The 27,574-nt window shown below is 34.8% G+C and overlaps 1 protein-coding gene across 7 annotated transcripts in view; it reads left to right on the forward strand.

Moving 5' to 3' along the window:
- Positions 1-27,574, forward strand: part of galntl6 (polypeptide N-acetylgalactosaminyltransferase like 6) — a 727,623-nt gene that overhangs the window by 657,723 nt on the left and 42,326 nt on the right. For all 7 annotated transcript variants that reach the window (XM_073948271.1, XM_073948265.1, XM_073948277.1 and 4 more), the window contains one exon: positions 11,452-11,635. In XM_073948271.1, coding sequence (XP_073804372.1) covers positions 11,452-11,635 — 184 coding nt within the window. The remainder of the gene's footprint in view (positions 1-11,451; positions 11,636-27,574) is intronic.

A 27,574-nucleotide genomic window follows, 5' to 3' on the forward strand; every position in this document is an offset into this window, starting at 1 on the left:
TACGTGGGATTTAAGTTCAATTTGTAGAAAGGATTTTGATTTCTCATTTGAAACTGTACAGGGGATGTTCTTTACTGCATAGAATTCATTAAAACATAAAAAATTGAAATAATTTAAATAAAATAAAATAGAGATAAAATAAAGGACTATTCATTACAATTAAAAAAAGCACCTACATTGTTTTGCAGTTGGTGATTTTTTTATATTTCCATTATTACATCATCAAATATTTTGCTAATATTTAAATTGATATATTAAATGACTATTTTCCATTCACGTAGACTATTGCAAACTATTTTGCTATTTTATATTTAATATTACTGCATAGAATTAATTTAAAAATAAGTTAAATAACATTCATTACAAGTTGATTTAAAAATAGATTTTTTTTCTTCAGTTGAATAAGAGATTATTTTCCATTCATAAATTTCTTCATTAAAGATTTCTTAAAAATCCCGTTTCATTCTCGTGACCCCAATCTCATATCTCGTCTCGTATGTATGTATGTATATATATATATATATATATATATATATATATATATATATATATATATATATATATATATATATATATATATATATATATATATATATAAACTTACAGACTCCTCAAAGCACCTGACAGTTTAATTTTCCACTTTTCCATTTCAAGCACAATTGTGTCCGCACAGTTTCTGATTGGAGTTGGTGCTGCAAGGTAGCCTGTAACACACTTTTGTAATTGTATTCTTAAAGTTGAACATAAAAATTCATGGAGATTTAGGGAGATTTAGAGAGCTGTTATTTCTCATATACAATATCTCAATTAGTGTTCCAAAACTGCACAAAGGTCTTAGTGGTTTGGGAAAACATGAGAGTAGTTAACGACAGAATGACGGAATTAACGACAGGACTGGGTGACAATAGTCTCTTGATTCTTGATTTTGGTGTCTTTTAATCCCTTCACACTCTGAATTTACTGCAATAAAAATGTTTTAAAATAGTTGTAAATGAAAGACAGACTTAAAGAGCTAGTCTTTAAAAAGGTGGTTTGGAACAACATGGGGTAGTTAATGACAGAATGACGGAATTAATGACAGACTAGCTCCTTAAGCCTTTCTTTCATTTACAACTATTTTAAAATAGGTTTTTGTCTATTATTGCAGTAAATTCGGAGTGTGAAGGGATTATAAGACACCAAAATCAAGAATCAAGAGACTATTGTCACCCAGTTCGATTTTCAATGGTTGAGGAATCAGGAGAATATTGTCAACCAAATTACAGTTTCTGCAAATTATTATTGCGTTCATAGAGTGAACGTTTTTATCGGCAGTCTCTGACTGCTCACAGTTTAACTAAAACTACTTTGATAATTAGAACAGTGCATAGGAGAATGGTGGATTAAAGAAAATTTGAAGTCCTGTCAAGAAACTTTATTGGGCATCCAGGCTGAAAGGTTATATCTAATCTGTTCCAATGTTCCAACATGACAAAACAACTAAAAAATATGTGATGATAATGTTTTACTCGTGCATTAGCTGTTGATCCACTTAATGTCTAAAAAAGTGTTATGTTTCAATTTAATTTGCTTGTATGCAACTTTTGTATATGTAAACTATAACAGCAGTGTTTCTAAAAAAGTTCTCAAGAACCAACAGATTAAATTTATTAAAGTGTTTCACTGAGGTTATGTGGATGAATGTCATATTTGGATGCTTGAACATTTGACCCATTCAGCTGTTGGAAGGGCAATGTTCCATTAGCTATGCTAATGCCTTGGCTAAGACAGTTGCATACTGAATAAGTGACTAATAACACACCCTACTTCATACATGCTGTTGTAGCATATTTTGTAGCTTATATGTGTCATGTCAATGGCCAGGCAGGATCTCGGTTCTTGTCTTTTATATCATGGATACTAAAACTCTTTCTTAACTGTCACACAGTGAGAGCAGGATGATGTTTGAGGATGTGGGAGGTTTGCTGCATTTGTGTGTGTGTTTTTTTTTTTTCATGGTGCAACGATGATGGAAGTGAGTCAGGACTCCTTTGAACAATGTTGAAAGAGTTCATTGTGAACGTTTAGGCTCTTCGTCTTATTGTTCAGTCCATTTTCTCTCTCAAGTCTATTTAAATGTTGGATTTTCACTTTTGAGGCACCAGCGGCCATTCATATTGTGAATGAAGTTAGCTAAAGAGCATGTCAATGATATAATCATAGTTTTCATCTATACTTGCTCAGGTGATTGCTGGGTTCAACTTTTTGTTCACCTCCTACGTGATATTTTGTAACAAGAATACATATTGCACATACTATGCAGATTTAGTATTAAGCCATTCACCTAGGTTGCTCAGGTGTATATAGATAGTAAACATGCAGTCCCATGGCTCATGATGAAAAAATAAAAAATATAAACATGTCTTGGTGATAGATGTGCTTGTTTTGGGATTGTTTATTTCATTTGGTCAGCTCATGTGGATAAATGCATCTTGCCAATGCAACTTAGAATCTTGTTTTCATTGGTTTTGTCGTCATGTTCTGTTGCAGCAGCAGTGTGTTATATTCTCAGACAGCACGCCTGTGAATTCTCTGGCAGTAGCAAGTCTTGATACTTGCTCTGCACCAATAATCAAAGCAACAGCAGCATCACAGATCAATGCCACTAAAACCAAACACATAAACATTATCATACACATATTTATTACTATACTCTCCAAGAATTGTCATGACAGAATTGCTGTAATTTGAATGAAAATGGTAGTGAAAATATGAATCATCAATAAAATTAGAGACAATACTGCAAACAATATATATTTTATATATTATAATAAAAAGTCAAATGCTTTTCATGTTTTAAATACTTTACAAATACAAAAGCACTGTACATGGCACTTATTGTTGCACTCTATATTGACACCAGTTTGTCTAATTTACCTAATAAACAGTCTTGCTGTCAACATTGTTGACTTAAACACTAAAACCTGAACCACACTGTTCCAGTTACTGAACCACACTGTTCCAGTTACTATGACCATTTATGTGAAGCTGCTTTGACACAATCTACATTGTAAAAGCGCTATACAAATAAAGCTGAATTGAATTGAATTGAAAAAGTTTAGATCGAACACTGTCACATATTTTACATTTTCCCAACTATTGTTTTTCTCTAGATATTTTTGCAAATGTTGAAAAACATTTAATAGGAACAGGGTGTGTATTTTGACCTTTTTGAATGCTCAAGAAGTGTTATTTATTTGACTTATTCTTTGTAGCTGTCAAAAATGGTGATTATTTTGAGGCACAGTATATACACAGACTATCCTAGTTGTTACAGTGGCTTGGTAAAATGGTTTTCAAGTACTGACTGGTAAAGGCTTGTTTGCTTTTAACAGTTATTAACTATTAAAAAAAAATATCTACAATTTTCATCGTGAGGTTGTGATCTTTGCCATTTTTAATAGGGTTTGAAATAGCTGTTCTCTGAGTGTAGCGGAAGGTTATGTGTTTTATAGTGGTATAAAATATTTATTTTTCAATTAAATGCTGCCATTTTGAACTTTATATTCACCAAAGGATCCTGAAAACAAGATATTTTCTAGAGGAGTAAATTAGCAAAATTTCTGATAGATAATGTGGTGCTAAAGACCAAAACATAGGATGACAATGTGGGAAAAGTAACCACACAATACATACTTTAAAGCTGAATATATATGTATTGACTGATTCATTCATTGATTTATTCATTTAAGCTGGGTACATTTAAAATCATATGATTATATCCATTTCATGTTCTATCATTTTATAGTTATTTGTAACTCATTTAGTTTATCCATAGAGAATTATTGACATTAAATCATTTCATTTTCAAATATTCTGTGAATTACTTTTGATTTAACATATTGCAATACAATTCAAATCACAAAATAGCAACACTCTTCCACATTTTTAGCTATTATAACTGCCTTTTTTCTGTTTTGAGATTGCAGAAGGATGGTTTGACTAGAAATGTACAGTTTTTCATCATACTGATAACTTTTAGCCATTAGGCAGAACTACAGTTCAAACTGCTGTTGTTAAAAACCCATTCTTACATATATAATAAACTATTCATTTTGCTGAAATGCATAATATATGGAACTCTAGCAACAAGCTAACACTGTGGCACCATAATAGTGGTTTAATGAGGTCACAGGTGTGTTTATAGAGTAATTATTGAGTCATTTGCAATTGCTTTGAATACAACTCAAAAAGTCAGAGTCAAGGAACTGTTTTTTTATAACATATTATACAGTTTATACATTTGATAAAATATTCTAATCAAAACAATAGATTCAAGTCTAAAGCTGACACTCCAGTGGCATTTTTTCCTTGTTCTCGTTATTAAATTAATTATTGTTTTATGTCAGATGGCATGCCAACAGCATTTGTGCCACCAACTGTTACCTAGAAGATTGGCAAAAATCTGTAATGAAGGTGCCCCAGACAGCACAATGTAAAATTTTAGCTTTAGTTACAGTATTCACTGAAGGTCAAACTAGATGAGAAGTGTTTATGTGAAAATGAGTGATTGAACGGGATAACATTTTCTCAGAGTATCACTAAACAACAAATCATTTGCTATGTAATTATATAACTAAGGTTGTGGGGGGAAAAAAAACTGAACCAGCCCAGAATGAATAAGACTTAAAGGCAAGGCAAGGCAAGTTTATTTATATAGCACATTTCATACACAATGGTAATTTAAAGAATAAAAGAAATAAGTATAAGAGACAAAACAACAAAAAATCAAATTATTAAAACCGATAAAAACAGATTAAAATGTTTTAAAACAGGTTTTAAGGAATGAAAAAGAAAAAGTCATAATAGTGTAATCTGTCGGACTTACCACAGTGCTCATTCAGTTAAGGCACAGCTAAACAGATGTGTTTTAAGACTTGATTGGAATGTGCCTAATGTTGGAGCACATCTGATCATTTCTGGAAGATGATTCCAACAATAATGGGCATAGTATTTTCAATTTTATTCACCATTTCCATACCCTAATGTGTTGGAAAACTGTTGTGAGTTTCTTTATTCATGAACACCAAAAACAGATGTTACCAACATTCCTTATTGTTTTATTTTGCTTTCAGCAGAAGAAAAAAGCTCAAACTTGTTTGGAACAAATGGAGTTGAGCAAATGATGGGAAGTGAAGTTTATTTGTAAACTAATTTTGAGAGGAGCAAGTGCTTATGATTGCCCACGGCTGGTCCCGCATTAGCTAACACGATTTACCAATCAGACGATTTCTAATTCACTATGAATATCCAGAATTTCTTACCTCAGCATCTTCATCTTGAAGAATACCCACTCCTAATCCTACTTCTGCTTCCGTATTCTTCATTGTTTTAAGATACGGCGAACCTGTGATTAACACTGTTGCCTCACAGCAAGAATGTCACTGGTTAAAAGTCCTTACTGGACGAGATGACATTACTGTGCGGAGTTTGCATGTTCTCCCCATGTGGGTTTCCCCTGGGTTCCTCGGTTTTCTCTCACATTCTAAAAACACGCAACATAAATAATTATGACCATACAAAGTTGGCACTATAGAGGAGCTCTTATTAAGTAGTATAATCTGTCATTAGCCATTAATAAATCGGAGGAGCTCATCGAGATCTACCTGGGCTTAAACTCCCCTTTCGCCCTGCTAACAAGAGGGAGCCCAGGGCTCGAGGATCTTATAAGCTCAGAACTCTCTCCCGGGACAGCATGCCAAACAAGCTTTATTATCAATCAGCAGCTAATTGTGAAGTCTTGAAAGTTCATTTTGCGTGAACTAGTCCCTTAAATCTTCTGTAGAACATTTTGAAAGTTGAGGCCACTTCCAGCATGCTGAGAACAAAAAAAAAAGCCCAATATACATGTGTATGTATTATTATTTCCATCTGTGATTATTTTATTTATTTATTTATTTTTGTTTTTCTATCATTTCTGTTCATCAAACTGTTTGAAATATGTACTCTGGCTTTCTAGTTTGGTGCTGATTCGCTGTTCTTAAAAAAAAAGTTTTTTTCTAAAAATTCCTCTCCATTTGTTTTCCTCAACTTGGCAGATTTGGATTACAAATTTAGACTACTTATATATGTTTGCTACAGGATAAAGAATCAAACAAAAGATTGTGCCCCAGTAAATGCTACAGCAGAGCGTCTTCTTGCAGTAAGAAATGGATACTCGATGCCAGAGAGAAAACAAAGGTGTGATATGTGAGTGTTGGCAGCAGAAAGCAGGTTGTTTGCGTGCTTGCTTTTTAGGAAAGCCTGTTTTTGAACTGACACACACACACATAAACAAATGCAAAGCCATCAGCTCTCGACAGAAGACGTCCTTTTAGTCTTACTAATGACACAAAGCTGACAGTAAATTCTTCATGTAACTACAGCTATTTGTCGCATTGCACTGCAATACATTTGTATTCTTGTAATTTTTGCTCAGTTGTGGTTGAGCTACTGGTATACAACCAAAATAGCTTTCATTTATTATTCAGCAAAAGAAAAAGCAACCATAAAAAATCTAATTGGAATAAAACCACTGGAATCTAATCCTGCAGCTCTTGACTTGTTGACCACTTAAACTAAAAATGATTGAGCATGGCCAGACCTGGCTAAATTACTCTGACCACACTTAGATATCAGTAAAGAGGAGAAGTGGTTCATGTGTGCCGTCACATCATCTGGACAGTTGTTGATGGAGTTGTAGCCTATTCAGGGAGTAAAAACAAATATGAAGTTGTTTCTTTAAACCCAGATGTCTTCCCAAAATCTTTTTAGGTTTTGTCGATCACATTTAAAGGGTTACTACACCGTAAAAATATATAATAAATTAACAGTTTTCCATATTTTGTGATACTTTTTTTTTACTATTTATGTATTTGAATTGCTTTATGAGAGCTTGATCTTTCTTTAATAATCTTTCAACAGCTTTTAACCTTCAGAGATCAAAAAGTGACTTTTATTAACATTTTTAGTAGTTTAAAGTGATACATTTTCTGCTTTCTTGTTGTAGATAAAGGTACAAAAACCTTGTAATAAACTGCCAGAACATTTTCTGTTAATTTACTGAAATTTTTTTATATGTTATTTTTTATACATTGTAGATTATTTCAAACTACAAAAATGTCAATAAAAGTCACTTTGTTAAATGTAGAGTTGAATTTTCAACATTAAAAGTCAACAGAGCAAAGATTGGGGTCCCATAATGCAATTTACAACAGTAAATAAACGGAAAACACTTGTGAATCACAAAATAACAGATAACAGATATTTTTTGAGTGTACTTCAGATAGTAAATACCTTTTATATATTTTCATTGCTTTAATTCTTTTATTAGACTTAAATTATAAAAATAAACAATACAATACATAAATAAATGTTGAGGAGAGAGTGTTAGTGTAGTTTTTTTCTTGCATAAAGAAACAGATTGAATTTAAAATAATTTAAAATTTATTTGTTGTTGTTGTTGTTGTTGTTGTTGTTATCATTATTAATAAAATCATTAACAAATAGTTAATATAAAAATAAATGTATTAATAAAAAATAATATTAATTTATTATAAGAATAATAATAAAATAAATAAATAAGTAAACAAATAATAATAATAATAATAATAATAATAATAATAATAATAATAAATGAATTACATTTTTCTGAATGTATAATATTATTTGCTGTTTTAACCCTTAAAATCAGAATCAGAATTAATGTTTTAGCTGAATACTCATTATTGGACAAAACATTTGTCATTCCCTCTAGGATTTTGTGAGTCCAATAATTCTTGAGATACAAAAAAATTATAATAATTGTTGAAGTTTTTGTGTATTTTATGTGCACTGCATAATACAAGAATTGAAAAAAAATAAATAATGTCATACATTTTAAGAAAATCTATTATAAAATCAGTCAATTAGTCAGCAAAGTATAAAAAAAACAATATTTTCTACAGTAAAGGTAGTGGAAAAAGCACCCATAAATATATTAAACTTTCAATTTATTACAATTAACTTCCTTTTTTTAGACCTAATCAGCACGTTTCCATGTTGTTGATATAATTTCGTGCAGCTCCATGTTTTCATTCCATTACACAAATAAAATATACAGGTTCTCCAGATCCAACAACAAGTGAAAGCAGCAATCGAAATCGATCATAGGTGCATAATCTGAGAACATGTATCAAAATCATCAAAATAAAGAGTAAACATTCCCACATTTGTGTTCAAAAGTGCAATAAAAGCAAATACAGATGCCTTTTCATTCATTCATTCTTTCATTCATTTTCTTTTCGGCTCATTCCCTTAATAATCTGGGGTTGCCACAGCGGAATGAACCACCAACTTATCCAGCATATGTTTTACACAGCAGATGCCCTTCCAGCTACAACCCAACACTGAGAAAACAGATAAGTTTTAATCTACAATATTTTCTACAATAAAGGTAGTGAAAAAAACACCCATAAATGTGTGAAACTTTTCATTTGTTACAATCAACTTTTTTAGACCTAATTGGCACAACACTTCCATTTCATTGACTTTTTAGACCCACAACTCTATGTTTTCATTCTAATACACAAAATAAAATATACATGTTCGCCAGATCCAAGTTTCACAACAAGTGAAAGAAGCAGTTTAAACCATCCATAATCTGAGAATATGTAAACTATCGCAATCACCAAACATTCAACAAAAATGTCTAACCTTACCAAAAGCTATCTGGCAACTTGAAAAATGCTCAGGCGGAGAGGTTTCATGTATTACAATTTTTATAATCTAAACAAATAGTGAAATAAACCCAGTTTCAATATTTAATGTAGAATAAATGTAAAATATCAATTTTTCAAGAAGTTATGGCACTTTCTCCCTCAAGCTTCGTGAGAACGTAGTGTACTCTTTTATAAGATTACAGTGTCAGTGAAGAGCTTGAGATGCAGCACAAGACTTGATTTGTGAAAATGGAAAATCGAGTTAAATATTCTTTGTTTTTTAGCACACTGGTTTCCACCCGAGCTGTGTAATTTTGTCAAATTGTTCTAAATATGTAAAAATATGACTTTATGCTTTAAAAGATATAATTTGTCACATTTCCCATTAGCTAGAAAAGGGGGTTGAAAATGGCATCCATCAATGTTATTTCCATCCAATTTGATATTCATTCATTTTAGAGGGAAAAAAATATTATTCATACAAACCAATGGTTCACATTTTGGGTTCAGCTAAATGTGTTTAAATAATAATAAAAAGTGTGCTCACTAAGCATTTATTTGATTAAACATGCAGTAAAAAGAGCACTTAAAAAGACAAATAGAAATCAATTGTATGTTGTGTTGTTTGTGTGTCCTTCATTATCATCAATCTGGATCCTTCTATCAATAGAAAGTTCAGAAGAACAGCATAAAACTAGAAATCGAAATTATTTTAAACTTTATGAATGAAAACTGTCATTTACTCATTCATTTATTTATTTATTTCAAAGACAGATAAATAATTATTTCTCTATCAAACAACAAAGACACTAGTAGGGCTGCACAATATGTCATACACAGACGCTTTTTGTTTGCGTTTATTGTCAGCACTTTAAGATGTTTTTCTGGATTCAAACCCAAGCGATTTTAACTGGCGTCAACCAGAAGAGTATGCAAAATCACTCCTTGACATTAGATGGCGCTACACAACTTTAAGCTTCTGACACCCGCTTGTAACACAGAAGATGAAGACAAAGTTGTAATGCTTGTTGTTATGGTCGGTTGAAGTAGCAGCTCCAGCTCTAGCAATGAAAAAATGATTATTGTTCACCAGAGCAATAAGCAACTGCACGTTCATATCGCCTCTTGGCATCTACTTCAGTGTGCACTCGCATTGACAGTTTTGTGCTTGAGCGCCTTCAAGTGCTGTCAACTGTAACTTCAGCAGCTCCGTGCACGTGTACAAAAGTGCTAACCTGATTGGTGGAGAAGTTTTTGACATGGCGAGCCTCCACATCAAAGTTCCTGAAAACAAAGAAGGTCTAGATTCTCCAGGATTGACCAGTCCAGTCACCAGACATGAACATTATTGAGCATGTCTGGGGTAAGATGAAGGAGGAGGCATTGAAGATAAATCCGAAGAATCTTGATGAACTCTGGGAGTCCTGCAAGAATGCTTTCTTTGCCATTCCAGATGACTTCATTAATAAGTTATTTGAGTCATTACAGAGAAGTATGGATGCAGTCCTCCAAGCTAATAGGAGTCATACACAATATTAATGCTTTTCCACTGCAACACCAAATTCTATACTGTACCATATTTATGTTAATTGACAAGTCTTTTGTCTGTACAAAGTCAGACATTACTGTCCTGATGACATAATAAAAAAATAAGGCCTGATCATATTTCATTTTAGTAAAATAAGCATAGTCTAGAGACCTTTGCCTTTCGTATATGCCACTTCTGATGCCAAAATGATAGAAGAACTAGAAGTCAGGTTATTTTACAGTATGTTGTTTCTAAAACTTAAAAATAGATGACAAGACTTTTTTCAGTTAGTGTATTCATATCTCAATATATATCGCAATGTCAGATTTTTCCAGTATCGTGCAGCCCAGAGAATGCATGAAGTGATGAAATATCCACTTTTGTGTTCAAAAGAGAGCCAATATTTTTTTTATTATTATTTTCTACAATAAAGATAGTGGGGAAAAAACCTCATAAATGTATGAAACTTTTCATCTTAAAGGGATAGCTCACTAAAAAAATGACTCACTGTGTACTCACCCTTATGTAGTTCCAAACAAAAGTAGATATATTGAAACCTGACTGAAACCTGTAACCACTAACCACTAAAAAAAAATCTAATACAATGGAAGTCAATGGTTACAGGTTTTCAGCATTCTTGAAAATATCTTCTTTTGTGTTTGAAACAAGTAAAGGGTGGGGTAAATGTCGATTTTGGGTGAACTCTCCGTTTAAAGCATCTCAGTTCCATTCAGATTGTGCTCTTGAGTTTAAATCTTCATGATGCATTGGTTGCTGTGTGTTTAAGCCCAATGTTGCAGGTCTGTTCTCCGTTCTCCCTGTGATCTCCATGGTCCAGTAGTGCAGTGGTGTTGAGGGAGAGTGTGGCTGACAGATCTGGGACGGCTTAGCGGCTGCTGACTGACAGAGATAGAGTTAAGGGCCGAGGGTCCTTTCTGCTCGGCCCTCCATGGAGCAAACCTACTTTGAAGCGCTGTAATTGTTTCTAATCGCCGGGCGGCTGTGGCGGCTTTAAATTTCACAGGGTCGCCACACTCAGCCAAGCAGAGCGAAGGAGAGCAAGTGATCCAGGAGTGGAGGGAGACTCCAGAGACTTCCGTTTCTTTTCTTCTTTCCTTTTCTCCACAGAGAAACGGAAGCGATAGATTTCTGGCTTTACCTAACTTTTAATTTTCCTCTTCTTCTTTTTTTTTTTTTTTTTTACAGATCAAATCGCCCAAAATCCCAAAACCATTGTATGCCCCATGATAGATGTGATTGATCATAATCACTTTGGGTATGAAGCGCAAGCTGGGGATGCCATGAGAGGAGCTTTTGACTGGGAGATGTACTATAAACGTATTCCTATCCCACCTGAGCTGCAAGGACCAGACCCCAGTGACCCATATCAGTGAGTGAAATCTCTTTTACACCTATTTGACTGTCCTAATTATTTGACAGAATTAATAAAGAGAGATTTGGCAGATAGATATAAAGTTGTGTTTGAAAAAAGTAATATTACAATCATAAATACAGAACTAAATGTGTTACTTTTAAGGAAAGAAATGCAAGAGCATGTGTTGTTTTTTTTTTTTTGCGTTTTATATTCAGAGGTGCGTAGTAACGAATTTCATTTACTTCATTACAAATACTTGAGTAAAATTGTTGGTTAACATGTACTTTTTGAGTAGATTTTAAAATAGATACATTTACTCTTACTCAAGTAAATTGTTAGAGAAAAATGATTACTCTTACTTCACATGCATTTGGCGGCGTTCCTCTGTTACTGTCAGATTATAATAAATAGGAGTCATATGACTTGCAAGGTGTCGCATTGGAGAGGTTGTGTCACGAGAGATTGCTATATAGAGTATATCGAGTATAGCGTGTATTCCGCTTTCAGTTAGAGCATGTGCGCCTATGTTGGAATGATGGCTGAAGTCCATTTTTTATTAGTCTTTGGTCTTTTTTTTATTTTGATATTCCTCACTGTTCAATCTCTAATTTGCTTTAGTTTTTGATCTGTCATTTTGTTTCATTATCTAACTCATATCCGCTGCATTAAGACATTGGGTCCTATCCTAAACCCGGTGCATTATGGCATGAGGTGTGACGCAAGTTTTTTTCAGCCTAGTGCAGGTATCATTTTGATATCCTGTGCCATGTTGTTTAAAAAGAAAATACATTTGCCTTCAGTTGTGCGCCCATGGCCACGCTGGATTGAAAAGGAAGTGTGTTAAGGTGCATTGTTGGTGCATTGCTATTTTGAAGCTACTGAAATAAACCTTGCCATTGGCCAACTAAAAGCAGGTCTAAAGTCAATGGTGCAATTTTTTATTTTTTATTTTTTTGTTTTTTAAAGAGCATGTTAGTGACGTTTTTCCTATCCTTAAATAAAGTAGAAGTGGATTCAAACATGCCTTATACCATGCACCATTGTTTTTGGCCTCATTAAACCTGTATTTTTGTTCACGTGTAGGGATTTCATAAAATGTCACTTTGACCAGTGACCTGCGCTTCTAACACTCACAACTTGAAGTCTGGAGCCTTAATACAAAGTCTGTTATTTCTATCCTCTCCTATTGCGTTTCAGTTTGAGTGTGTGCATATTTTGTTCTAAACCAGCTTTTCCACCACAGTTCACATCAGTCCATGATTCTGACTTTAGTATTAGTTCAGCTTCAAAAGCAGTTGAGCTGCTTTTTTTCTTCTTTATTTTTTCTTCTTTTTTATGTTCCCTCACGGCCCTCTCAATAGCACTCAAGTCACTAAAACTTAACAAGAAATGTGTTTCTTTTATCTCGTATTATGCTCATAATAGATTACATTATCATCAGTGATAATTATAGTGATCTTTATTGCGAAAATGCACTTTTAAATTAAAAACAGCGGGCGTCACCGTGGGTGAAAACATAGCTTCCTTATACATGGAAACAGTTTGTGTAAATTGAAGCATTTATAGACATATTTAATCTATTATTTTATAACCACATTGTGATTTCAATTGGATTGATGTCAAACATTAGAGAAAATTTATGCAAATAGTGAATAAGAAATGAGCAAGAGAGGTGTTATTTCAGTTTAAGACAGGTGGAAAGAAAAACAGATTTTTTGTATATATATATATATATATATATATATATATATATATATATATATATATATATATATATATATATATATATATATATATATATATATGTATATGTAGACAAAAAAAATCTGCCAATCCCATCACTGGAAAACACTCATACACACTCATTCACAGATATACACTACGAACAATTTTAGCTTACCCAATTCACCTATAGTGCATGTCTTTGGAGCTGTGGGGGAAACCGGAGCATCTGGAAGAAACCCACGTGAACACTGGTAAAACACACAAAAACACCAACTGACCTAGCTCAAACCAGCGACCTTCTTGCTGTGAGGCGAACGTGCTACCCACTGCGCCACCCAACAAACCCACTGTTTAATTTAATTTAATCTTGAAAGTAAGGGTTTAGTGAGTAATTGCCAAAAATAAAAACACATGAATTTGTCATAAATTGTTTGTTTGTTTGTTTGTTTGTTTGTTTGTTTGTTTGTTTGTGTATCAAATTATACTTTATAACAATATCTGTTAATTGTTAAGTGAGTAGTTTCATTCACTCAGTTTCATTTTTGGTTAGGCGAATAAATTTAATTTAATTTAATTTAATTTAATTTAATTTAATTTAATTTAATTTAATTTAATTTAATTTAATTTAATTTAATTTACGGCTTAGTCTCTTTATGAAGGGCTGCAACTTATCACTGGGAAACATCCATACACATACACTACGGCCAATTAGGTTACCCAATTAATTAATTATATTAATAATTAATTACTTATATACCAATTATATAATTATATTAAATAATTATAGAGCATGTCTTTGGACTTGTGGCGACCTTCTTGCTGTGTGGCGATTGTTCCACCCTCTGAACCACCGTGCTGTCCCTATTTTATTTTATTTTATTTTATTTTATTTTATTTTATTTTATTTTATTTTATTTTATTTTATTTTATTTTATTTTATTTTATTTTATTTTATAAGTTAGGTGTGGCAGAGGTAAACAAAAACACATTTTTTAAAAAATTGTTTGTTTGTTTGCTTGGTTGGTTGTTTGTTATGTTTATGTTTGTTTGTTATATTTTATAACAATATCTGTTTATTGTTAAAGGAATAGTTTTGTATTTTTGGTTAAGTAAATATCTTAATATATTTTTAATTTGTTTTATTTTATTTTATTTTATTCTATATATTTATTTATTTTTTTAATTTTTTTTTAGATAGATTATATATTTTTTTAAGTAACTTTTTAGCTTTTTTTCTGCTTTCTATAAAATCAAATTGTTTCACCCAGTTGGAGAACCATTGCAGTAGAGACATTCTCATGTGTGTTTGTGTGTGTGAGTGTGTGTGTGTGCGCGTGTGCACGTGCATGTGTGTAAACTCTTTTGGTCCCCTATCACATCACCGCACGTTGCACCCCAGACTAGCCATACCAGGCATTAAGCTGTGGATTAATTTTTCGGGGTAGATATGAGGTCTTGAGAAAATCAGCTTTCCTGAGTGTGGCGGAGTGTTTATTTGTGTTTATATGTACAGGCGCACTGCATCTCCTCTGCAGAGCGCTGACTGAAGACTCTCTCACTCCAAAACACAAACTTACACAGTCTTACAACCAATCATTCAGGCCTGCTGATGCACACATGTGGATTAGTATTTTAACATTGCTGAGATGCTGCAAGGTTTTATCCTCAGACCTCTGTGATTTTGTTTTTCTGTGGACTTCAGGCCTCTCCTTCTCCCTCGGGTTGCTGGTTCTTCTATATGTTGTGCCCAGAGCAGCCCACTGTAGTTCATCCAGCATCCCACTCCTCCTCCAAGCCCTGAGGGCAGCTCATATTTTCTGCAGCCACTGGTTCAACCTGTGCCCACCTGTCAGGGATCAAACACACCTCTTATATCTATTCCACTCTGCCAAGCTGTCAGCATTACTGGCTACATGTGACTAGTGCGTGCCTAGAATGTCTCCTTTTGTGTCTGTTTCTTTATCTAAATGGTTTAGAAACTGCTTTTAAACTGTTTGGTTTCATTCAGACTTTTTTTCACAGTTTTTCTTTTCATGTTTTTCATTGCTTCTCTGGGATAATTCTGTATTTTTAATGTTTAAGCTTGCACATGCCTTCTTTTTTGGTATTTTTTCCAAGTAGAAGTTAATGGCCTGCAGCTAATTTTGTAGGTCAGTGTTCTCAAATAATAACAGCTAAAATGCTATTATTATATATAATGTATTGTGTGTGTATATTATTATACACACTTTTCATGCCTCTGAACATAATTGCATAATGGACCATAATATATACATTTTAAAGTGGTGGTCCAGAGTGTATTGTTAAGGCTTGGTTGTGTTTATAGAGTGCAAAGCAATGCAATATAACAGGGCTATTCAGTTGGCAGCCCGTAGGCCGAACCCACCCCTCAAGGCAATTTGTGCAATTTGCTCCAAATAGGGTGACCAAGACATCAAATATAAATTTGGTTCAGTCGAAAAAACAGTCGATATAGTTAGGAAGTGACGTGCGTCTGTTCAATACAGCACAAGCTGCAGTTGAAGGCTGCACAGAGAGGGAGTCAGGTGACATTAAGCAAGTGGTGTGCGCAGCCGAAAACTTTTGGATACGTTTGTAGAAAAGGCCTTTTGTACAATGCACTGATATCGTTAATAGGGATGCAATGATAAGCTGTTAACCGCAATTAAATTAATTACGGTCAATTAATCAAAAAAGCTTCTCAACGCTGCGTTTCTGTTGCTCGAAACGAAACTGCTGCAATTAAACAAAGTTATGCCAACTGTGTGCTAGTGTAAAGTTCCGAGCTTATAGCGAGGCTAATACACACGTACACTGGATTAACTACAGCAGAGGGCCATTCACATATTGCGTCTTCTCCACACACAAGTTCATTATTTCCAATGGAGACGTGTGCATAATAGGAGCGGTGCACGCACGGCTCGCAAGCGGACCGATGCATTTTTCACGCTGTAGTGGTGAGAGTTGAATGTGGCTTTCCGTGCAATGTAAACAAATGATATATATGTTAGACGAATTCTTTCAAATTATTCAAATGATTATCTATGTATGAACGCAGATAATAACAACAGTTCATTAAATTCTTAGTTAATATATAGCTTAAATTAACGTTAGACAAATACTATTTTATTAATTATTTAATTACTTTTATTTTTTTCTTATATTTGTTCTGTCATTTATTTTTATTGTAAAATTATCTCTCATGTATAAATCAAAAACATTCATAAACTATTTTTTTGTTTTTATTAATATTTTGTGCTGTGTTTGGTTACGGAGCAGCAATAAACAACACTTTTAAATACAAGCAGTTTTTTTAGGACTTTCTAAACTAGTAATGTTTTGAATTTAATAAATGCTTAATAATGGTTACAACCGTGAAACCATGATTATTCTTCAGACTATAATCGTAAAACCAAAATCTATTATCGATAGATCCCTAATTGTTACCCAGTTTAAAACATAGAATGTAGAAAAAGCCTACATGAGCAATACACTGATTTTGTTGTGCATCTAAATACAGCATTTGGATATATTTTTTAAAAAAGTCACATTGTGATGTTAAGTAGTTTCAAAATACAACATTAACATTTTAATGTAAAAAAAGCCAATGTGGGTGTCTTAAGGAGGAAAAATACAGCATATGGGTTCTTATATCCTGTTGTGTCATCACTTATATTGCATGTCATATCTCTCCGGCCCCTCATTTTAAAATGATAAAACAAAATATCAACAAAACACAATTATTAATATGAATAACATTAATATAAACTACATGACATCAGACAAATATACTATTAAGATAAAATGAAAGAATTTTGCAGACAAACTAATATAAAGGAAATATTCATAAATTAGTATATATAGTATATAGTGTTAATATATAGAAGGTCAGATTTGGTATTATTGTTGTTGTGATTATTATGAGTAGTAGTAGTATATGATTATCAATTAAGTTGCTGTCGTTTTTAACACAACACACTATGTTAAGTCAGCAGTCAATATTCCCCAAATGTTGGTGAGTGATGATCACGCAAGTTTTTTTTATTTTTTGCTGTATGTTCTAAATGTTGACTTTATTCTGGCTCACTTTGCTGGCAGTTTGTCGGATTAAGCATGTTAATTTGGCATCAGGCCATCAGTGAGTCAGATCACTTCTGACTGGATGTTTTTCCATCCATGAGAATAAAAGCAAAAGAAATGAAAGCATACAAAGACATCATGACAGCACAAGCAGAAGTCTGTACTTCTATAATAATGTGATGTCTTCATACACGAGCATTTCGATATGAGATTTTCTTTTTCCTAGCCCCTTTGATATTGAAAATGGTAAGCAGCCTTTGTTTATGATTTGAATATATGCAGTGCTAGTTCATTTTTGTTTGTATTGACTATTGGTACATTCTATTTTATACAAGCATATGCAACTTTGCAGGCATCTTCTGTCTATAGAAAATAAAGGGCTTTATCACCTCTAATTATTAGATGATGACTTGACTTGTGTGTACAGTAGTCGTGTATTCATGCATTTCATCATTATTCATTCATTTTCTTTTCGGCTTAGTCCCTTTATTAATCTTGGGTTGCCACAGCGCAATGAACTGCCAACTTATCCAGCATATGTTTTGTGCAGCGGATGCCCTTCCAGCTGCAAACCATTTCTGGGAAACACCCATAAATACTCATTTACACTCATACACTATGAACAATTTAGCCTACCCAATTCACCTGTTCTGCATGTCTTTGGACTCTGGGCTAAACCAAAGCAGCCGGAGGGAACCCACACGAACATAGGGAGAATATTCAACTCAAAACAGAAATGCCAACTGACCCAGCCGAGGCTTGAACCAGCAACCTTCTTGCTGTGAGGCGACAGCACTACCTGCTGCGCCACTGCGTCACCACCATGTATTCATTCATTCATTCATTCATTCATTCATTCATTTTCTTGTCGGCTTAGTCCCTTTATTAATCCGGGGTCGCCACAGCGGAATGAACCGCCAACTTATCCAGCAAGTTTTTACGCAGCAGATGCCCTTCCAGCTGCAACCCATCTCTGGGAAACATCCACACACACACTCATACACTACGGACAATTTAGGCTACCTAATTCACCTGTACCCCATGTCTTTGGACTGTGGGGGAAACCGGAGCACCCAAAGGAAACCCATGCGAAGGCAAGGAGAACATGCAAACTCCACACAGAAACGCCAACTGAGCCGAGGTTCGAACCAGCAACCTTCTTGCTGTGAGGCGACATCACTACCTACTGCACCACTGCCTCGCCCACCGTGTATTTAATTCAATTCAGTTCAGTTAAATTCAATTGTGTTTGTATAGCATTTTTAAGTATCTTTACAAAAGTTGCACGTTATTGCATTACAATCAAAATAAGTACAATTTTCAACCAATGTCCTCGATGATTGGCATCATCTCTTCCTTTGTGTAGCCTTTGTGGTCCTCAAGAGTTAGCATCATCTCTTCACAGGTCTTGGATCACATCAATGGTGCCGCACAATCTTTAGAGGCCTCGGAATGAGTATCCCCAAGTGGAAGTAGAGAACAAAGAAAATAATTAGCATAGCTGCTGTTCATTATGTGTTTTAACAAGAGATATTAGATATCAATGCAAAAATGACGTGCTATAAATAAAAATAGCAGTTATAAAATCAAACATACAGTGGAAACACACATATAAAGCATCTGAGTATTTCAAACAAAATAGCTGACAAATTAAAACAGGTGGAATGTGTCCTACAGGTGGTTTGTCAAGCCCACTCACCTGCATGGAGCATACCGTTATGAGATGCATTTTGTTTACGCTTTACTAAAAAGATAGGTCTTTAATCTAGTGTTGAACTGAGAGCATGTGAACTGTATGCATTAAAAGTTAAAGGTTCTACTCCAAAAGGAAATAATCATATTAAATATTTTCTTTATTATTCTCTTCATATATTGTGACCTTCAAACAAGTTTCTCATTTACATAATGTTTAACTTGTGGTTATAAGGGGGCATGGCATAATATGCTTAAAACATTTCACCAATCATAGTACACATTAGGCCACACTGCTAACCAATGAGTCTTCGTATTTCAGGAGTCGGACTGACAAGAGAAGTGCTGCACTAATGTAAAATATGTGAAATGTGATTTTGAACAGCAATCTATGCCTTGCAGTTCACTGGAGAACTACACATCGGCCACTAGATGAAGTACAACTCTCAAAAGTCATGGTTCTCACACACAAGTTCCTGATAATCACTGATTACAAATACACAGCTGGAAGCTCATGATGGACTGATTAGTAGGACTATAAGGACACCTCATTCACACACTCTTTGCTGAGTCTTGTTTATGTTTAAAGCATCACATAAGCAATATCCCTGTCTTGCTTTCCTGTATTTTTAACCTTTGCCTTGTTTTACCATTTATTTTGATTCTTTGCTGACTGTACTTAACATTTGCCGGTTTTTGACTATGATTCTAGATTTCCTGTATGCTCCTGTTTGCCCCTGTTTTGATTGTTGCCTCCCTAATTGTTGTTGCACATGGATAGTAATGTGGAAAAGTGAGACTTTATGAAACAATGAAACAGTTAAAGCAAATGTGTCAGTTTTGAAACCCGTCTCTACACTGATCTGCCCGTCTAGTGGTGATTTAGTGGAGAGTTGAGACTTCCAGACCAGTATGCTGAGAGGATTGGTTTGAATTCAGTGTAATTAAGTTATAGTCATTAGTTTTTATATGCTCTGTTCTTGTAGTGTGTTTTGTCTTAGCATTGGTTTGACATACGAATGAACACTTTGTGAATTATTATGTCTTGTTTTGGTGATAAAAATGAACATTATAAAAATTCACCAAGTCATAATTTCAGAGTCGGATTTGAACATGGGCCATTTGTAGCACAGTTAGTCTGCACTCAATAATGGTCCACTAGGCTACATAAGATACAGTTATATTTCCAATCCTGTCTATCAAACATAGATACGCCAGGTCTCGAACTACTTTTGGAATTGCCGATGCATTTGAAACGTTTTAGTCAAGTGACTTTGTGTTACAAAGCACTTTAGTCACGTGACCTAGGTTTTTCGAATTGTCTTAGTCACATGACCTAGCTGTTTTAGCTCATGCTTTAGATCAGTGTTTCAAAATACTTGCGCTTTAGGATCTTGACGTGGAGTTTATTTATAAACTAATTTTAAATGGACCACGTGCTTACTATGATTAGGTGCGTTCGACTTCATGCAGCGCTGCGCAGATCGATCGAAATCTGTCTTAAAGCGGTGCATTCTGGTTAGAAATCTTGTCCGGATTGAGGCTGCACCGACGCCACGTGACTGTCACATGTGGCATCAAAGTACCGCGACAGCGCTCCGAGATCAGACGGCAGACCGTGCAGCTTCTGAAGAGGGACTGCAGGAGCTTTGATGACGACACCGATATTACACGATTGGCCGAGTTCACCACATGACAACAAACACGTGTATTTCGGGTTTATAATTGGACAAATTCCGATTCAAAAGTTTCAAAACAAACAATTCACTTTTCACACCCTCTCTATCCTGTACACATCTTGCTTATTAAAAGACTACAAATATTTTACTGCAGTAATCATCTTTTGGTAAATAATCTGGTTATAAAGGTTAGCTTGTTTGCACAGGTTTATTTTTAACTTTTTTATACAGACTATTTACTGCATTCATCTCCACGAACGATTTAAATGATATATTTTAGTGTATATTTTAGTGAATAACCTAAATATGAACTCAAATAAGTCTTACAGACTTGAAATAAGAAAATCATCATCATTGATCCTGCCACCCTAAAGCTCTCTTAACAAATTAAAGTAAAGAACTATTTTATTAAATAATTATAAAATGGTTTTATTATTATAATATAAATATATATTTTATTTCCTGTCTAGCAGTTTAAAGGCTACCTGCTCTTTCTGGGAAACTTCTACATAGCTCACTTATTTTACCTTTTGTTCTTTTCAACACAATCTTTTTGGATTGAAATGCTTTTTTGAAAATTCATTCATTATCCAAAATAATGTCATTTATTAAGACCTAATCAAAACACCTTGTTTTGCTTTTTACATGGGAAATTTTTATATCTATAAATGTACATATATGTAAACCCTTTTTTAGCAGATTCAAACAAGAAGTATTAGCCTAAAGGTTGATGTTTAACTCCTAGAATGTATGCTTATTGCTTTGTATTTAATAGACCTGTTCGTTTTTATGTTTATATTAACCTCACATTTCCTCTTATTTCTCTCATGCATTTGTTATATATTTTATTCATAATTCTCTCTTATTGTTTAAAAAGGAACTACAGTTTGTAGAGACTGTATTCTGTTTTTTTTGTAAATGTTTTGTTGTTATAAATAAAAATAACAAAAAAATATGATGACGCCATGTGATCGGTCATCATGACTGCAGCAACTGAGTCCCGAAGTGTCCAGCTGTCCGTCTTGACGGCTCCGTTTTCAACTCCGCCCCGCCTGCGCTCGGCTAATCTCGTTGATCACCGGCTGCAGCTGAGCTTCATGTCGAACGCACCTATTGACTTCTGCTGGTCCTGCATTAGTTAACACATGATTCACCAATCAGATGATTCCTTACTCATTATAAATAACCAGAGTTCTTTACCTCATTTATTTTCGGCTTGAAGAATCCCCCCTTCCACCCATTTTTCTCCTTTTTTTTCCTTGATAGGGCAGCATGGCGGCCCAGTGGTTAGCATTGTTGCTCACTTGAGTTTCCCCCAGGTTCTCCGGTTTACTCCAACAGTCCAAAAACATGCAACATAGGTGAACTGACCAAACCAAATTAGCACCATAGACGAGCTTTTATTAAGTAGTATATCTCTCTGTAGCAATCCCTAATTTTTCATTAGCCATATAGCAGGGGAATTAACAGGGGAGGGAGCCTCGGGCTCGAGGATCTTATGAGCTCAGGGCTCTCTCCTAGGACAGCATGCTAAACATATTTTATAATCAAACATCAGCTAAGTGTTGATAACTCTTGAAACTGTGTCGAAAGATCAAATTCACATCAGCCATCCCCCGTGGATCCTCACATCTGTTGTCCTCAAACCCTTATGTGACAGAGTCAACTATGGGAAAACTACCAAACAAATAAATACTTAATGTATGTATGTGGTGAATCAATTTGTGTGTTTGCTCAAAAAGATATAAAAGATAATTTGAACATGCTAATAATATTAAAAGGAAATAATGTTAACCAATAATTACGTTTTAAAATCAGCAATTACTCCTCAATAAAATAGCATATGTGAGTCAGTTTTTGACTCTTATCGCAGAACATATTTGCATTTATATAAAGAGACGCCAGACAAAATAGTTACTGAAACTGACAGCTTGACAGAATGTCTGTATGTGTGTGTGCATGTGTGTGTGTGTGTGTGTGTGTGTGTGTTTTTGCTGGTACCTTAATTTATTTTCCGCCATAGCTGTATGAAAAGAAAAGCCATTCTAAATCCATGTCTGGCCACTATGAATGTATTTAATCGCAATAAAGATACATTAAAAGTAACACAAATCTGACCGTAAGAACGAAGGATTGTATTTGTCTAGCGACAGAAGTTGTGTTCATTTAGTGATTTGTCATTTGGCAAAAATGCTTATGAAAAATCTGAGCGGGAGAAGCGCAATTCGCAAAATCAATAAAGATCCTTCATATCTTCAGTAATACAGTCTGAGCACTAGGAGACATTTGTCATTACATGCCAATCTCTGAGGGGAATTAAGAGGGATAGTCGGACAGCAGGATGCGAAGATCCACATGATACCAGAGTTCAGTTTTGAGAGAGGAATGCCTTTACTTTCACACCATGCTACCAATAAAATCCAACTCCCACCGGCTCGCTTTTTACTCTGACCCGCATTTCTGTACTTCCATTCTCACTCTCTTTGTCTCTCTCACAGGAAGGGCAGCAGAAATGTTTGCCGGTAAACATTACTCATGAATGTGACACTCAAACATTTCAGTGGGTTTCGTAAATTCGATCCATTCTGCAGATCCAGGCCTCTTTGATGCCTACCGAGAACCACAACAGAGATTTGTTGCCTTCCATATTCGACGAGCGCACTGTCACAAACAGTTCTGTTTAACTCAGTCTGGTGTACCAGGCAGTCCTGTAAGTCCCCCGTATGTTGTTTATCTTCCCCTTCAATTCTCTGTGAAAAGTCCCCCTACAGTACATAACATCTGCCTAAAGCGGTTAACAAGCCAAAGTTAAGCTGACGTTTCTCTCTCCTCGCGCACACCCGAGCCTCTCGCGTGGGCTAAGACTCTTCCGTCAGAGCTGTGTTGCTAGAGGGGTGACGTCTCCTCTGCCAATTTGCTAACTTTACTTCTGAAGGAGAAGGCTGAGGCGTTTTCATGAGGCACAGGAGGGGAAGACAAATGCATCCGTTCAGTCTCCATTCGCTGAAAGAGAGACGCATATACGTGACGGGCGCGTAATGAGCGGGCTGCCTTCCATCCACTGTGGATGAGAATCCTTCTGGCTTTCTGAATTCCTCCGTCCTTTTATTTGAATACTTTATTACCTCTTACCTCGACTGCTGGCTGAGCAACCTAGCTTTGGCGCATTCGCATGTGTGAAGCGTACGCAGCTAAGAAGCCTTAATATAGATCTTACCGCCTGTTACAAGATGAAAGCAGGCCCTCTATCTGGATCACAGCTCATTTGTGCAATGACTGATCTGCTGAGAAGTCAGAGCTTTCTTCCACCGACTTCTTTCTGATTGATTGAGGTGAGAAGAAAGAGTAGTAAACCCAACGCATTGGCGTTAATGGAAACGAGGCAAGTGATTCACCTCGCTGCCTCTGCGACATGCGTTAGCTGCTGGGTTAAATTACTTTATAACCCCAGCCAGTCTGGAAGTTACTTCTGGTAGCTCTGTTGCATTTGGTGTTGGGTGTAATTAGTTACAAAGTAGGCTAACTAGTTACTGTAACTTTTTTCTGCTGATAAGGGATTACTTTTTGCTTTTATCTAATTTGATTACAGTTACTTAGAATGTACGAGCCTTAAAAACTGTACACAAATTCAATATCTTTGTATAAATCAATTTAGAAAAGCAGAGTAATATAGTTTGAGAGTATATATTTTGCAGAACTATTCTATATTTAAATTAATGATTTGCTCATAAAAATCTAATTGAGATATTAGTTCATGCCAATATAAGATATAAATTTAGAGAAGCAAGAAATTGTATTTATACATGTATATGAGCAATATCACATGAGTAGCAGTGCGATATGGCTGTACATCGGCATTGATGGGACTGCTACGAATGTTATATTTTGTTTATACAACTATTCAACAGCATAATTGTGTAAATAAAAAAGAAAGTTAAACATAGAGAGCCTAAAAATCCTTTTGTAAGAGGAACTACTTTCTTCTGCCATTCTTTCACATCTGCAGCTGACGGCAGAACAGCAGAAACCCTTGCTACTTCACAAACATCACTTAAGAGCTAGTGTTTGAATGATTCTCTAGCGTAATGTCTAAAGTGATGCAAAAACAGGTGATTTTGCTTAAATTTTAAGATTATAAGGGTAAACGCTATGAAATGACATCAGTCTACAAAGATTTACCAGTATTTCTCTGTTGCTCTTTGTTAACCCTGAAAAAGCCAAATCAGCACAAACACTACCAGATTACTGTTGTGCTTGCGATAAGGAACAATGCTAAACACATGCGGGCATTTCTTCTTTCTTTCTTTTTACTGAACTAGTCTGCAGTATCTCATGAGGAGACTCATTAAAAACAAACAGATGGCCAACCCAAAAATAACACAGGGTTATACAAAGAGTGGAAAACACAAAATACACACATTCCTGATATGAGTCCCATCTCACACTTAACACACTAAAATTATGTTGTATAAACACAGCACTACAACATACAAAAGAAAGAGATTGACTTAGAATGTCACTTACCTGTTTAATAATGATTTATTCAAGTAGTTTGACTTTAAAAGTTTTTTTTTCCTCTAAGGACTTATCATGCGATCTCTGTCACCGTCTTGTGGATGAACAACGTCAACCGTCTTTGCTCTGCTCATTGACAGGCTAATGGCTGCAGCAATTATAAATATTTAAAATACGCACTATTCTTAAAAATCTACTATAATTGCAATCTAAACAACTACATTCTCAACTAAAAAGCTTTAAAAGTTCATTATGTTGTCCAAAAGCAGTAATTTTTGTCAACACTTTAGTGAGTTTATTGATCTGTTGTCACTCTATGTGGGCAGAATAATACACAATAATGAAGAGGCTGTACGAGTTCTGATATTACAGATTATTGCACAGCTATCAGCCAATTAAATTCAAGAACCAGACAGAACTGCTGTATATAGATAGATAGATAGATAGATAGATAGATAGATAGATAGATAGATAGATAGATAGATAGATAGATAGATAGATAGATAGATAGATAGATAGATAGATAGATAGATAGATAGATAGATAGATAGATAGATAGATAGATAGATAGATAGATAGATATTGTATTCGGATATGTTGCAAATTAACTCATTTTCAACTAAGAATGTTTTGCTTGCTTTAGAAACAATGTTATGTTAATTTATAACAATGTTAGATGTGTTTGAAATATGGTGTCATTAATTTGAATTACATTTTTTAAAAACAAATTTAAAATGTCCTGTGTGGTTACCATGTAAAATATAATAATAATAATAATAATAATAATAATAATAATAACAGATAGATTTTTATTGGGATTGGAGTGATTTTTAGTATTGAGTCAAGTAATCCAATTACTTATACTAAAGTTACTTATAACTAAGTTACTAAGTCATTAGACAAGCAATTTGGTAACACTTTATTTTGATGGTCCCTTTTAGTGTTAGTAGACTGCTTAATATCTGTTGATATTCCTTCCACAAACATTTAACTTACTGACTGTAACTTAGCAAGTACATGTCAACTTACACTAACCCTAACCTTAACTCCATCCCTAACCCCAACCTACTTATTATCTAATGAGAATTAGTTGGCATGTAAATGCAATTTACCAAACAGACCATCAAAATAAAGTGTGTCCAGCAATTAAAATGCATTTGTTATTAGTAATGAATTGTATTTTTTGTGATAACTTCAAATAGGTATCTCTGCAGCCCGGAGACCTCAGAGTGGGAGGGACTTACGCCACAAGTAGGCTGAGTTTAGGTTTGGTGTAGCTGTAGTTGACATTCATAAAGCACAGGAGGCTGGTCTTCATGTCATTCAAAGACATTAAATAAATGAAAACAGTACCCTCCGTTTATACCCTTCTCTGTAACTTACTTAACACTGGTTACATCTTTGTCTTTACATCACCCCCTTCTGGCCAGAATGAGAAGACTGTAACTGGCCGGTAGAATAATGGGACAATCCGATTTCCATATATTACAGACCTTATTGGCCCTTTATTCATTAGAGATGGCTTTCTATAATGGGGTCACATTGTCCCCTATCTTCTTCCTTCCTTCCTCTGAGGAGGAAATGAATAATGTATTCATGGTGCACATATGGTTTAATAGTGATTCGCAGAGTTGCTTTTCGCACACATGCCCTTGCTTTGGCATGGATGACACCTTGAACTCAAACCAAAATGTGCAAATGTATGAAGTTTTCTCCCCAGGTATAATGGGATTCCTGGAAAGTATGATAGATGACAATGGACTCGATTCGTTCTCCGCCTTACTGTCTCTGTCTCGTCTTATGCATACTCTGACCTTGACTTCAAGGAAGTACATTGGAAATGATTTCCCACTACAAATCTCTTCTTAGTCCCTCACAGTTTCGCATGACTTTAACCGTTTAATGCGCAGCCGCACAATAGGATTGAGAAAGCGATGATTATGCCAGAAGTCTCTCTTCTCCTCCCACCCACCATTCAAGCAAGATTGGACATTTCCAAATGGAGGTCTTTTCTAGCAAGAATGGAAATCTTCTTGGTTGAATTTGCCAGGGACGAGAGTAAATAGTGGATTTATATTTATGGAAATCACAGGGACGGCGGGGATGATGGGAGAGGGAGAGAAAGGAAAAGCTGATGAGCTCCTCAGCCTGTGTCCTCCTTGCTCCACAAAGACATTTAAGCTTCATAAATGTTGTATTTGGGGAGAACTTAATTGGATTTATGTTGCCCGGGCCTTGAATGAAAATTGTGATTGGCATCTGT

The sequence above is a fragment of the Danio rerio genome, chromosome 1, assembly GCF_049306965.1.
Source record: "Danio rerio strain Tuebingen ecotype United States chromosome 1, GRCz12tu, whole genome shotgun sequence".
NCBI lineage: Eukaryota > Metazoa > Chordata > Actinopteri > Cypriniformes > Danionidae > Danio > Danio rerio.